This window comes from Chiloscyllium plagiosum, unplaced genomic scaffold (assembly GCF_037043375.1).
Source record: "Chiloscyllium plagiosum isolate Xiang-an unplaced genomic scaffold, Cpla_swu_hap1 HiC_scaffold_27, whole genome shotgun sequence".
NCBI lineage: Eukaryota > Metazoa > Chordata > Chondrichthyes > Orectolobiformes > Hemiscylliidae > Chiloscyllium > Chiloscyllium plagiosum.
The window spans coordinates 54,207,599-54,220,942 of NW_028270165.1; the positions used below are offsets into that span (position 1 = coordinate 54,207,599).

General features: G+C 47.7%; 1 protein-coding gene across 1 annotated transcript in view; it reads left to right on the forward strand.

The window, feature by feature from the left end:
• Positions 1–621: 621 nt before the first annotated feature.
• Positions 622–13,344, forward strand: part of LOC148144112 (uncharacterized) — a 36,024-nt gene continuing 23,301 nt past the window's right edge. The window contains exon 1 of the mRNA XM_087974598.1: positions 622–2,087. Coding sequence (XP_087830724.1) covers positions 1,398–2,087 — 690 coding nt within the window. The 5' untranslated portion in view covers positions 622–1,397. The remainder of the gene's footprint in view (positions 2,088–13,344) is intronic.

Below are 13,344 nucleotides of genomic sequence, written 5' to 3' on the forward strand. Positions count from 1 at the left end.
ATTTTGCCTATTTATCCTATCCATGCCCTTCATGATTTTATAAACCTCTATAAGGTCACCCCTTAGCCTCCAACGCTCCAGGGAAAACAGCCCTAGCCTCCCTTTAGCTCAAATCCTCCAACCCTGGCAATATCCTTGTAAATGTTTCTGAGCCCTTTCAAGTTTCACAACATCTTACTGATAGGAAGGAAACCAGAATTGTGCGCAATGTTCCAAATGTGGCCTAACCAATGTCCTGTACTGCGACAACACAACTGCCCAAATCCTATACTCGGAGGATTGGGAAAGTTTTCAAAACTTACAAAAGACAACTGGGAAAGAATGGAGGGAAAAACTGAACCTTTGAAGGTCAGCTTGGAGGCATCAAGGTCTCAGGACAGGGGGGGTAGGGATGACCCCAGCTATGGGCCACGTGTGAGCAAACGGTTCCAGATTGATTTACGATATCTGGTCGGTACAGACGAGTTGGACCGAAGGGTCTGTTTCTGTACTGTATACCTCTATGACTCTGGCTTTCCACTAATGTTTGCCGTGTCAGTATATTCAATTTCTCTCTGGTGTCGGTGTTAAGACGTTGATGTCTCATTTTGCTTCCCCTTCCCAGGGATGTTAACCATTTTGTGTCTGGTTGTTCCTCAAGAAGCTGCGTGGCAGGTTCACCCTGAATTGACACACATTGTATTTGCTTCCCAAAATCAGACCTGCTCACTCTCAGCAGGATCCCAATGTTGTGAAAGATATTAACTTTCAGGTGGTGGTATCAAAATTCAGAGTGATGTCAGTCTTGATGTTTTTGCTTTTTCTGCCCCTGTAAGATCCTGAATCAGCGCCTGCAGGGGAATTAGTTAGAGGGGGAGAGAGAGTGGGATGGTGCTTTCCATTTTGTGGAATAATAAAAGAAAAGAATATTCCACAGAAAGTAGAAATGCTTGTTCAGAATTTCTACCCTGCACTGACAGTGATGGCTTTTGTAATCTCTTTTTACAGCGTATTTGAAGATCTGATGGCGGAAGTTTCTCAATCAACAGATGAAGGGCTTATGCCCAAAACATTGACCCTCCTGCTCCTCGGATGCTGTCTGACATCCCTGTGCTTTTCCAGTGCCACATTTTTCGACTGACTCTCCAGCATTTGCGATCCTCACTTCGCTGTCAATGTCTGACAGTCACTCAGTCCACCAGGACCGCAACGATTTTCGACTGATTTCTCTGAGAGGGATCAAAGCTTTTTGGTTCCTGACTGAGTGAGTATGTTTTCAGCATCACTGGGACTGGACGAGAGACCCCACTGTTGCAGCGCACTGTGCGTGGAGCGTGTAGCAGCTATACGACCTGGAAAGAGGAATTCACGACAGGAAGGGGCTGGAAGTTCGATTGTGTGTGGCTGAAGCTTCATCCATGGAGAAACCTGAGGAATCCCGCCCCGTGGAGAAACCGTGGAAGTGTGGCGACTGTGGGAAAGGCTTCCGTTTCCCGTCTGCCCTGGAGATTCATCGGCGCAGTCACACCGGGGAGAGGCCATTCCCCTGCACCGACTGCGGGAAGGCCTTCAGACATTACTCCCACCTGCTGGCCCACCAGCGGGACCACACAGGGGAAAGGCCCTTCAGCTGCCCAGATTGTGGGAAGGCCTTCATGTTTTTCTCTGCCCTGTTGGCCCACCGGCGGGTCCACACGGGGGAGAGGCCGTTCACCTGCCCTGAGTGCGGGAAGGCCTTCAGCGCTTCCTCCACCCTGCTGATCCACCAGCGCATCCACACGAGGGAGAGGCCATTCACCTGCTCTCAGTGCGGGAAGGGCTTCATCTGCTCCTCCCACCTGCGGAGCCACGAGCGGGTCCACACGGGGGAGAGGCCCTTCAGCTGCCCCGAGTGCGGGAAGGCCTTCAACACGTCTTTCACCCTGTTGGCCCACCAGCGGGTCCACACGGGGGAGAGGCCCTTCAGCTGCCCCGAGTGTGGGAAGGCCTTCAGCACATCTTTCACCCTGCTGAGGCACCAGCGGATCCACACCGGGGAGAGGCCGTTCACCTGCTCTCAGTGCGGGAAGCGCTTCGCCCGCTCCTCCCACCTGCGGAAGCACCAGCGAGTTCACGTGCCATCGCAGGGGGATTGAAGGAGTGACGGCCGAGTGCCATTATCGATTGGACTATCAATCCGGTTCCGGGGACTCCCGGGTTTGAATCCCACCACGACGGATGGCAGAGGGAGTGGGTGGTGCGGGGGAGAAAGCCCCCATCTGATTCACTCTCTCCCTTGTTAGAAAAGGGAACCGCCATTGTGGGAGAGTATTCATTCAGTCGTTCCATCAGCATCCTTCACTCGGTCTGGCCTACACATGACTCCAGACCCACAGCAGTCTGGTTGACTCTACACTGCCCTCTCCCCACTGGCAAATGAGCAGGGAGAAACTTACCAGGATACAGGGTATGGGTTGAAATTGCTGAGTGTGGCAATACTTCCTCCGGATTACGGCTGTGCCAAGGATCCAATTACAACCTGGTGCTGCCCAATAGTAAAGACAGTGGGGTGTGTGTGGGCTTTGATCTTGAGCTGTTTAAAAAGCAGCTACTTTGTCTATGCCTTTTTGCAGGGGGGAATCTGAAGATGTAACTAAGTTGAGTCACAATAAAGGTTACCTGAACTTACCGCCGGGCTCAGACTCTCATTGAAAGCTTTGAGCTGGAAGACGTTTTTAGTTTAAAGCTGCTCCTTCGTTTCAGCCTCCTGCACTGAGTTTCCAATGTCATGTATCAGATGGAGCAGTGAATGAGAAGCGAGTATCGTGAGAAATTGTAAATCTTTCAGGTACTGCGTTGTTTCATCAGCATTGTAAAGTTTACTGACAGCACCAGGAGGTGTGGGCTGTGTTCACTAGAAATGATGTGGAGGTGTCGGTATTAGTCTGTGTTGATAAAGTTAAAAAGAAATCACCCAATACCAGGTTGTTGTCCAACAGGTTTATTTGGAAGCACTAGCTTTCTGAGTGCTGCTCCTTCATCGGGTAGCTGTGGAGCCGCATTGTAAGACACAGAATGTATATCAAAAGATCAGTATCATGCAACTGATGGAATATATTGAACAAGCCTAGATTGCTGTCAAGTCTTTCATCTCTTAGAATGGGTGTAGGTTTTGGTTCATTAATGTGTAACTGCCAGAACATCTCTTAAGTCACATTCTTGAGATGACTTAAGGTTTTATAAAAAAGATGACATCTCCGCTCAGACAATGCATTTAAAGGTGTGAGAATTGAGTCTGAAAATGTGTTGCTGGAAAAGCACAGCAGGTCAGGCAGCATCCAAGGAGCAGGAGAATCGACGTTTCGGGCATGAGCCCTTCTTCAGGAAAGGTCTGAAGAAGGGCTCATGCCCGAAACGTCGATTCTCCTGCTACTTGGATGCTGCCTGACCTGCTGCGCTTTTACAGCAACACCTTTTCAGCTCTGATCTCCAGCATCTGCAGTCCTCACTTTCTTCCTGAGAATTGAGTCTGACAGTATTCTAATCTTGAGTCAGACTGGTTCTATTTCCAAATTCATAAAATATTACATGGATTGACTGTCTGGAAATTGTGTGCTTTTTCAGCAAAATTGAATACATCTGCAAATATAATTCTGCCAATACAAATTCACCCCATAGAATTGTGTGTGGGTGCATGTGAATTTGTGCGTGAGAGTGTGTACATGCTTGGTAAAGTGTGAGTGTGATGGAGTATAAGCCTGAGAGAGTATTGGGGGGGTGTGTGTGTGTGTGTGTGTGTGTGTGTGTGTGTGTGTGTGTGTGAGGGGGAGCATGTGTGAGAGAGGTATTAATACAAGCAAGGGGTTGCATTTTGCTCAAACAAGAAAGGGCAGGACTTGTACAGATAATGGTAGGGCCCTGGGTCATGTTATAGAACAGACAGACATGGGGGAGTGGTGTTCAGGTACATAGTTCGTTAGAAGTTGCATCACTGATAGACAGGGTAGTTAAGAAGGTATTTAGCAGCAGAGCATTCATTGTTCACACCATTGAGTACAGGGGTTGGGACATCATGTTGAGGTTGTATGGGATGTTGGTGAGGCCACTTTCAGAGTACTGAGTACAGTTCTGATGGCCCTGTAATCTGAAGTATTCTTATCACAGAGGGTTCGGTAAAGATTTACCAGGAAGTTCCAGGACAGGAGGGTTTGAGTTATAGGGAGAGGCTGGGACTTTATTCACTGGAGGAGAGGAGATGAGGGGGTGACATCATTAAGATTGATAAAATAAGGTGTGGAGGTAAGCTGAATAGCAAAGGGTTCTTGCTTAGCATCGGGGAGCTCAAAACTTGGGGGCATATTACTTAAGGTGGGGAGAGAGATTTGAAAGGAACCGGAGGGGCATCATTTTGAAAGAGGGTGGCTTTGTATGTGGAATGAACTTAGTGACGATGTGGTAGTTGCCGGCACATTTACAACGTTTAAACAGCATTTGGATAGGTACATGAATAGAAAGGTTTAGAGGGATATGGGCCAAATGCAGGCAAGTGGGACTGGTTTCGTTTGGAATCCTGGTCGGCATGGACGAATTGGACCGAAGGGTCTGTTTCTGTGCTGCATACCTTTATTGAAACCAGTAGAATTCTGAAAGGGGCTTGACAGGATAGATGTAGATAAAATGGATACTATATGAGGAGGGTCATACAATCCCAACAATGTGAATGCAGGCCATTCAGCCCATCTATTCCTCTCTGGCCCTCTGAACAGTATCCCAGCCATATCCAACCCCTTACTCCATATTTCCATGGCCAAGCCACCCTAACCTGTACATCCCTGGTCACTATGGGTAACTTAGCACGGCCAATCCTCCCTAACCTACACCCGAATCTATAAATTACCTTCTCAAGAATGTAATTTAAATGAAGAGCTTTTCTAAGAAAAATGTCAGTCTGACTCAACGTTGCGACACAGACAGAATTCACACCTATTGTCTCTACTTATAAATAGGGCAACGTCTCTTCGAAATGGAGATTCATTTAGATATAACTGCGTGACTTTACATATAAAGATATCCCTTTGAATGTGGCACATCCCTTTGAAATGTAATCTCGTCCATTTACATCTCTTCATTTTAACGGGGTATTTCCGCAAATATTCATGTCCCTTTAAAATGCAGATTTCCCCCTTTAGATATGATGCCGTTCCGTTAGATGTGGGAATATCTGTTTAAATTGAGCCGTGAGCTTTCCCAATGTAGACAGGGCTCCTGGAAACGTGGCAGTGTCCCCCCTGCAGCTGCAGAGCGAGACAGGAGAGTTTGTTTCTGTGAATGAGCAGTTGTAGCGCGAGGTGGCTGTTGCTTGGTGACGGTGAGGCTCCCCCGGCCCCGCCCATCCCCCCGTGCAGACGTCACGCGGGGGCGAAGGCGGTTGGGAGGAGAAGTCGCTCGAGCGGGGAAGCGGCGGGAGGGCGGCCGTTAGGAAAATGGCGCCGCGCGGCCCGGGGCAGACACCCGTCACTGGGCACCGCCGCCTTCCTGGCGCAGCTGCTGTGTCACGGCCACACCGGCCGGCTGTACAGCAGGCAGGAGCCGGTGAGCATTCTGGAGGCGGATGGGGTTAAGGGCCTGCTTGGGAACTCGTCGGCCGCCTGGGTGGTGGAGTTCTACTGGTCGTGGGGCGGCCCCTGTGTCAACTATGGGGCCACCTGGAAGGTACTGGGCCCGGGAGGTGAAAGGTGAGGCAGGTTGTGGGGGGGACGGAGGGGAAGGAATGTGGGGCCTGTCCTGTCATAGTGACATTTTACACTCACTTTCCATCGGCTTTTACTGGCGCTTGTGCTGTTTGCCCCCTCACTGTGTGTTTAATCCTTGTGCTGTTTACCCCCTCACTGTTTGTTTAATCCTTGTGCTGTTTACCCCCTCACTGTTTGTTTAATCCTTGTGCTGTTTACCCCTCACTGTTTGTTTAATCCTTGTGCTGTTTACCCCCTCACTGTTTGTTTAATCCTTGTGCTGTTTACCCCCTCACTGTTTGTTTAATCCTTGTGCTGTTTGCTCTTTGCTGTTACTTGTGCAATTGCTGAGGGTAGTGTGTAAATACTAGTGAAGGAGATTATGCACCAGCATGTATATGTTCCTCAGTCATTGAAGGGGCAGGACCTGTTGAGAATGGTTAGTAAAGCATGTGGTGCACTAAGCCTTGTTAACATGGATATAGTTTGTTATTTGGAGAAGTAGACTTTATTATTTAGAGTCACAGAGATGTACAGCACGGAAACAGACCCATTCGGTCCAACCTGTCCATGCCAACCAGATATCCTAAATTAATCTAGTCCCATTTGCCAGCACTTTGCTCATATCCCTCTAATCCCTTCCTATTCATATACCCATCTAGATGTGTTTTAAATGCTGTAATTATACCGGCTACCACTACTTCCTCCAGCAGTTCATTCCATACATGCACCACCCTCTGCATGGAAAAGTTGCCCCTCAGGTACCTTTAATATCTTTCTGCTCTCACCCTAAACCTAAACCTATGCCCTCTAGTTGTGAACCTCACCCCTACACTGACGAAAAGACATTTAAAAAAAAGTTGAGCAGCCAGAGAAAATGCAATAGCTATAAGAGCCACATGGGGAAAAAGAACTGTGGCTCTACCCTTTAGTTCTCCTCTTGGCATTTGAACACTTAAAATCTGTCAATAACACCAGCATCGCCACAGCGTATTGTGTCTGTTCCGCGCACCTGCTCGCTGGTGTCACCCAACACATTGTCCATGCTCCTCGTTGTCGGCAGAAAAGGTGACATCGCTTGTCTCTGTTCCTAAAGGTCTTCCTTTTATTTTTAAAGCTGTGTCCTCTGGTCCTAGTCTCTCCTACCAATGGAAACATCTTCCAATTTCATTGCATTGTGGGGATGAAGCCCTACCCTGTCCGGTAATTTCTGCTGGTGTGAGAGACTAGGCCTCAAGTTTAGAGGGAGGAGCTTTCAGACAGATGAGGAAGTGCTTTTCCCACAGGGTTGTGAATCTATGGAATAGTCTAGATTAGAGTGGTGCTGGAAAAGCACAGCAAGTCAGGCAGCATCCGAGGAGCAGGAAAATCGATGTTTTGGGCAAAATGCCTTTGTATGTGAGTTTGTGTATAAGACTGTGCATCAGTGAGTGTGTATTTGCATGTGTGCATGCTTGATAAAGTGTGATTGTGATGGAGAATGAGCCTGCAAGAGGGTGTGTGTGTGTGTTGAGAGGGTGCTGTATGTGTATGTCTGAGAGAGAGCGTGTGAATGAGAGAGGTATGGATATAAGTGAGGGGTTGCATTTTACTAAAATAAAGGAGGGCAGGACTTGTACAGGTAATGTTAGGGCCTGGGTTGTGTTGTAGAACAGAGACCCGGGGGTGTTCGTGTTCATTGATCTTGAAAGTTCCATCATTGGTAGACGGGGGTGAAGAAGGTGTTCCGCACACTGAGACCATAAGACATAGGAGTGGAAGTAAGGCCATTCGGCCCATCGAGTCCACTCCGCCATTCAATCATGGCTGATGCGCATTTCAGCTCCACTTACCAGCGTTCTCCCCGTAGCCCTTAATTCCTCTAGACAACAAGAATCTATCAATCTCGGCCTTGAAGACATTTAGCGTCCCGGCTTCCACTGCACTCCGTGGCAATGAATTCCACAGGCCCACCACTCTCTGGCTGAAGAAATGTCTCCGCATTTCTGTTCTGAAATGACCCCCTCTAATTCTAAGGCTGTGTCCACGGGTCCTTGTCTCCTCGTCTAACTGAAACAATTTCCTAGCATCCACCTTTTCCAAGCCATGTATTATTTTGTACGTCTCTATTAAGTCTCCCCTCAATCTTCTAAACTCCAATGAATACAATCCCAGTATCCTCAGCCGTTCCTCATATGTTAGACCTGTCATTCCAGGGATCATCCGTGTGAATCTCGACTGGACACGTTCCAGTGCCAGTATGTCCTTCCTGAGGTGTGGGGACCAAAACTGGACACAGTACTCCAAATGGGGCCTAACCAGAGCTTTATAAAGTCTTAGTAGTACATGTCTGCTTTTGTATTCCAACCCTCTTGAGATAAGAGACAACATTGCATTCGCTTTCTTAATCACGGACTCAACCTGCATGTTTACCTTTAGAGAATCCTCGACTAGCACTCCCAGATCCCTTTGTGCTTTGGCTTGATTAATTTTCTCACCATTTAGAAAGTAGTCTATGCTTTTATTCTTTTTGCCAAAGTGCAAGACCTCGCACTTGCTCACGTTAAATTCCATCAGCCATTTCCTGGACCACTCTCCCAACCTGTCTAGATCCTTCTGTAGCCTCCCCACTTCCTCAGTACTACCTGCCTGTTCACCTAACTTCGTATCATCGGCAAACTTCGCTAGAATGCCCCCGGTTCCCTCATCCAAATCATTAATATATAATGCGAACAGCTGTGGCCCCAGCACCGAACCCTGCGGGACACCGCTCGTCACCGGTTGCCATTCTGAAAAAGAACCTTTTATCCCAACTCTCTGCCTTCTGTTAGACAGCCAATCCTCAATCCATCCCAGCAGCTCACCTCGAACACCATGGGCCCTCACCTTGCTCAGCAGCCTCCCGTGTGGCACCTTATCAAAGGCCTTTTGAAAGTCTAGATAGACCACATCCACTGGGTTTCCCTGGTCTAACCTACTTGTTACCTCTTCAAAAAATTCCAACAGGTTTGTCAGGCATGACCTCCCTTTACTAAATCCATGTTGACTTGTTCTAATCAGACTCTGCTCTTCCAAGAATTTAGAAATCCCATCCTTAATGATGGATTCTAGAATTTTACCAACAACCAAGGTTAAGCTGATTGGCCTATAATTTTCCATCTTTTGCCTTGATCCTTTCTTGAACAAGGGGATTACAACAGCCATCTTCCAATCATCCAGGACCTTTCCTGACTCCAGTGACTCTTGAAAGATCTCAACCAATGCCTCTGCTATTTCCTCAGCCACCACTCAGAACTCTAGGGGTATCCCATCGGGGCCAGGAGATTTATCAATTTTAAGACTTTTTAACTTTTCTAGCACTATCTCTTTCGTAATGGCAACCATACTCAACTCAGCCCCGTGACACCCTTTAATTTTTGGGATATTACTCATGTCTTCCACTGTGAATACTGACGCAAAGTACTTGTTAAGTTCTCCTGCTATTTCCTTATCTCCCATCACTAGGCTTCCTGCATCAGTTTGAAGTGGCCCAATGTCTACTTTTGCCTGTCGTTTGTTTCTTATGTACGGAAAGAAACTTTTACTATTATTTCTAATATTACTGGCTAGCCTACCTTCATATTTGATCCTCTCATTTCTTATTACACTCTTTGTTATCCTCTGTTTGCTTTTGTATCCTTCCCAATCTTCTGATTTCCCACTGTTCTTAGCCACTTTATAGGATCTCTCTTTTTCTTTAATACATTTCCTGACTTCCTTTGTCAGCCAAGGTTGTCTAATCCCTCCCCGGTTAATCTTTCTTTTCTTGGGAATGAACCTCTGTACAGTGTCCTCAATTATACCTACAAACTCCTGCCATTTTTGCTCTACTGAGTCTTCATTGTTCACATAGGTAAAACCTACCTCTTGCAAAAATGCCATCCCTTATTCCCAATTCCTCCGCCTCCGCCGTATCTGCTCCCAGGAGGACCAGTTCCACCACAGAACACACCAGACGGCCTCCTTCTTTAGAAACCGCAATTTCCCTTCCCACGTGGTTAAAGATGCCCTCCAACGCATCTCGTCCACATCCCGCACCTCCGCCCCCACCCCTCCAACCGTAACAAGGACAGAACGCCCCTGGTGCTCACCTTCCACCCTACCAACCTTTGCATAAACCAAATCATCCGCCGACATTTCCGCCACCTCCAAAAAGACCCCACCACCAGGGATATATTTCCCTCCCCACCCCTTTCGGCCTTCCGCAAAGTTCGTTCCCTCTGTGACTACCTGGTCAGGCCCACGTGCCCCCTACAACCCACCCTCCCATCCTGGCACCTTCTTCTGCCACCGCAGGAACTGCAAAACCTGTGCCCACACCACCTCCCTCACCTCCATTCAAGGCCCTAAAGGAGCCTTCCACATTCATCAAAGTTTTACCTGCACATCCCCTAATATCATTTATTGTATCCGTTGCTCCCGATGCAGTCTCCTCTACATTAGGGAGACTGGACGCCTCCTAGCAGAGTGCTTTAGGGAACATCTCCGGGACACCCGTACCAATTAACCTCACCGCCCCGTGGCCCAACATTTCAACTCCCCCTCCCACTCTGCCGAGGACATGGAGGTCCTGGGCGTCTTTCACCGCCGCTCCCTCACCACCAGACGCCTGGAGGAAGAACGCCTCATCTTCTGCCTTGGAACACTTCTACCCCAGGGCATCAATGTGGACTTCAACAGTTTCCTCACTTCCCCTTCCCCCACCTCACCCGAGTTCCAAACTTCCAGCTCAGCACTGTCTCCATGACTTGTCCTACCTGCCTATCTTCTTTTCCACCTATCCACTCCACCCTCCCCCCCCCCCCCCCCCCCCCCCCCCCCCCCCCGCCCCCGACCTATCGGCTTCATCCCCTCCCCCACTCACCTATTGTACTCTATGCTACTTTCTCCCCACCCACACCCTCCTCTAGCTTATCTCTCCATGCTTCAGGCTCTCTGCCTTTATTCCTGATGAAGAGCTTTTGCCCGAAACGTCGATTTTACTGCTCCTCGGATGCTGGCTGAACTGCTGTGCTCTTCCAGCACCACTAATCCAGAATTCATTGTTCACATGCTGAGTACAGGAGTTGGGACATTATGTTGGAGATGCACACAGAAAGTACTTTACTCAGAGGGTGATAGATGTCTGGAATGCATTGCCAACAGAAGTAGAGGCAGGGATGGTAGATTCATTTAAGGTGCATCTGGGCAGGGGAGATCCAAGATGGTGGCGACCCAGCAAGTCTGAGTCTGTCGTGCTCTGTCCAAGACTCAGGCAAAGTGGGCTGCCTGCCTCCACCACACCTGCCAAATCATTTAAATAGCTTTTATTTGAATACAGCTAGTTATTTTGCACCAAACCTGAGCAATTTAGTGCCTCATTAAAATGACTAAAGGAAAGAATGCTCGCAGCACATAGGAACCCCACCCCAGCTGCAGCAGAGGCGTCCGCAGCTGCCCCCGGGGACGTAACTATGGTGGTGAGCCTTGTTGCAGTGATTTCTAAGCTTGAAGAGGAGATCGCCATCTTCATAGAGCAGGTGGGAGTCGCTCTCGGTCACGCTGCAGAAGCACAAGCGAGATATTGAAAGAATCGAACATCGAGTCGGAGGGTCGGAGCTAAAGGTTGCGACCTCCGAGGCTGCTGCAGAATCAGCCGTGGGTCGGGTCTGGACTCTCGAACAGCGAATCCGGGCCTTAGAAGATCACATCAACAACCTCAAAAATCGAGGTCGTCGAGAAAATATTTGTTTGCTGGGCCTTCCCGAACGGGAAGAGGAAGGCCAGTTTACGACGTTTCTGGAGCAGTGGCTTCCACAGTTATTGAATCTGGAGGCTGGATCAGGCCAGGTCAGGGTAGAATGGGCCCACCAGGTTGCAATACACAGGCCAGGCTTGGACCAGCGCCCCCACCCGGTCCTGTTCTGGCTGCAGTGCTTTTTGGAGAAGCCGATGCTCCTGGAAGCTTCCAGAAATCTTGGGAAAGATCCCCAAGCCATGATTTACAAAGGATCCAAGATTATGCTATTTCAGGACTTTCCCCCAGCTCTGGTCCAAAAGAGGAGGGCGTTTAAGGGATTTAAACATTCAGTGCTACCCAGCAGCGCTATGTTTTAGCCACGAAGGGTCCGTGTATAACTTTGGATCGCCGGAGAAGGCCAAGGAATGTTTGGACTCTCTTAGATAAATTGTAAGAGTTCACTCGTGTGGTGAATGATGTTGTTCTGCCCTCCCCTTTCTCTGGTTCACCTTTTTTTTTTCTCTTTTTTATTACTTAATATTATCTCCAGGGAGTAGGGAGGGGCGGGCTTATCTGTTCTCCACTCTGCGATTTTCTCCTCTCTTTTTTTGTAAATATATATAGACTGGGTGGTCTAGTAGATTTAGGTGAGGAGGGGTCTCTGCTTTGTCTTATTTTCTTTCTTTCTTTTAAAGCTGGGTTGTTTTCCCCCTGTTATTTTGTATTACCCTAATTAATTATTATCTGCTGAGACTGTAATTTTATAGTTTTATGTTTATACGTGGTATTAACATCACCAAATATATGTAGGTGTTGATGTGGGTGTGTGGGGAGGGGCAGGAGGGTAGGGTACTCATTGTTAACTTTAGCTTGGTCATACACTTGAATTTTCTTCACTTTATTATGGAGTACCTGGGTCGAGGGTGGGGCACTGGTCGGGAGAGGATCTGATGGGTTTTCGGAAAGGAAGTGATTCCCCCGGAAACGTGGGGAAAAATCTCTGTTTAAACATGTTATTTTTTTAATTTAGAAATCGTTTTTTATTATATTAGTGTGAGTGTTATAAAGAATCTCTCTTTTTGTGAATTTTCTATGGTCCAAGCTCAGGGTGTTTTGGATGGGGTTTCTCCTCCCGGGGGTCTCGGACTTGCCTGGACGATTATGGTGTGTCATTCGCTTAAATGGTGCACCTGGAATGTCAAGGGGAGTAATTCTCCAATCAAAAGGAAGAAAATATTACCAAACCTCAAAAAAGAAAGGGTTGATATAGCTCTTCTACAGGAGACCCATTTATTGGATAAAGAACACTTGAAATTACAACAGGGTGGATTTGATCAGGCCTTCTTTTCTTCCTTCAGCTCAAAATGTAGGGGAGTAGTCATTCTTATTTGGAAGAATCTCCCTTTCGAAATCCTAAGTCAGATAAAAGATGAATCTGGACGATAAATACTAATTAAAGCCCTTATAAATGGAGAGGAATATGGGATTTTAAACCAGTTTTGTCCCCCAGCACATCCTTTCAAATTTATAACGGAAGCCTTCTCCAAACTGATGGTTCTTGGTGCTCGTCATACAATTATAGGGGGAGACTTGAATTGCATTATGGAGCCGGAAATAGACAGGATACCCAAGAGTACTGCGGGTGTATCCCCCAGATCTAGACAATTGGCGGATTTGAATCAAGAATTAGGATTAATAGATGTGTGGAGGTGCCTCCACCCGCACGGCAGAGATTTCTCTTTTTACTCTAATCGACATAAATGTCATACTAGAATTGACATGTTTTTTGCCCCCTCGACTTTTTTAAATTCCATATCATCCTGTAAAATAGGTGATATGATAATTTCTGATCACGCTGCTGTGTACATGGAAATCAAGGCTAGGAACAATGAGGCATCCCCCTGACATTGGCGTATG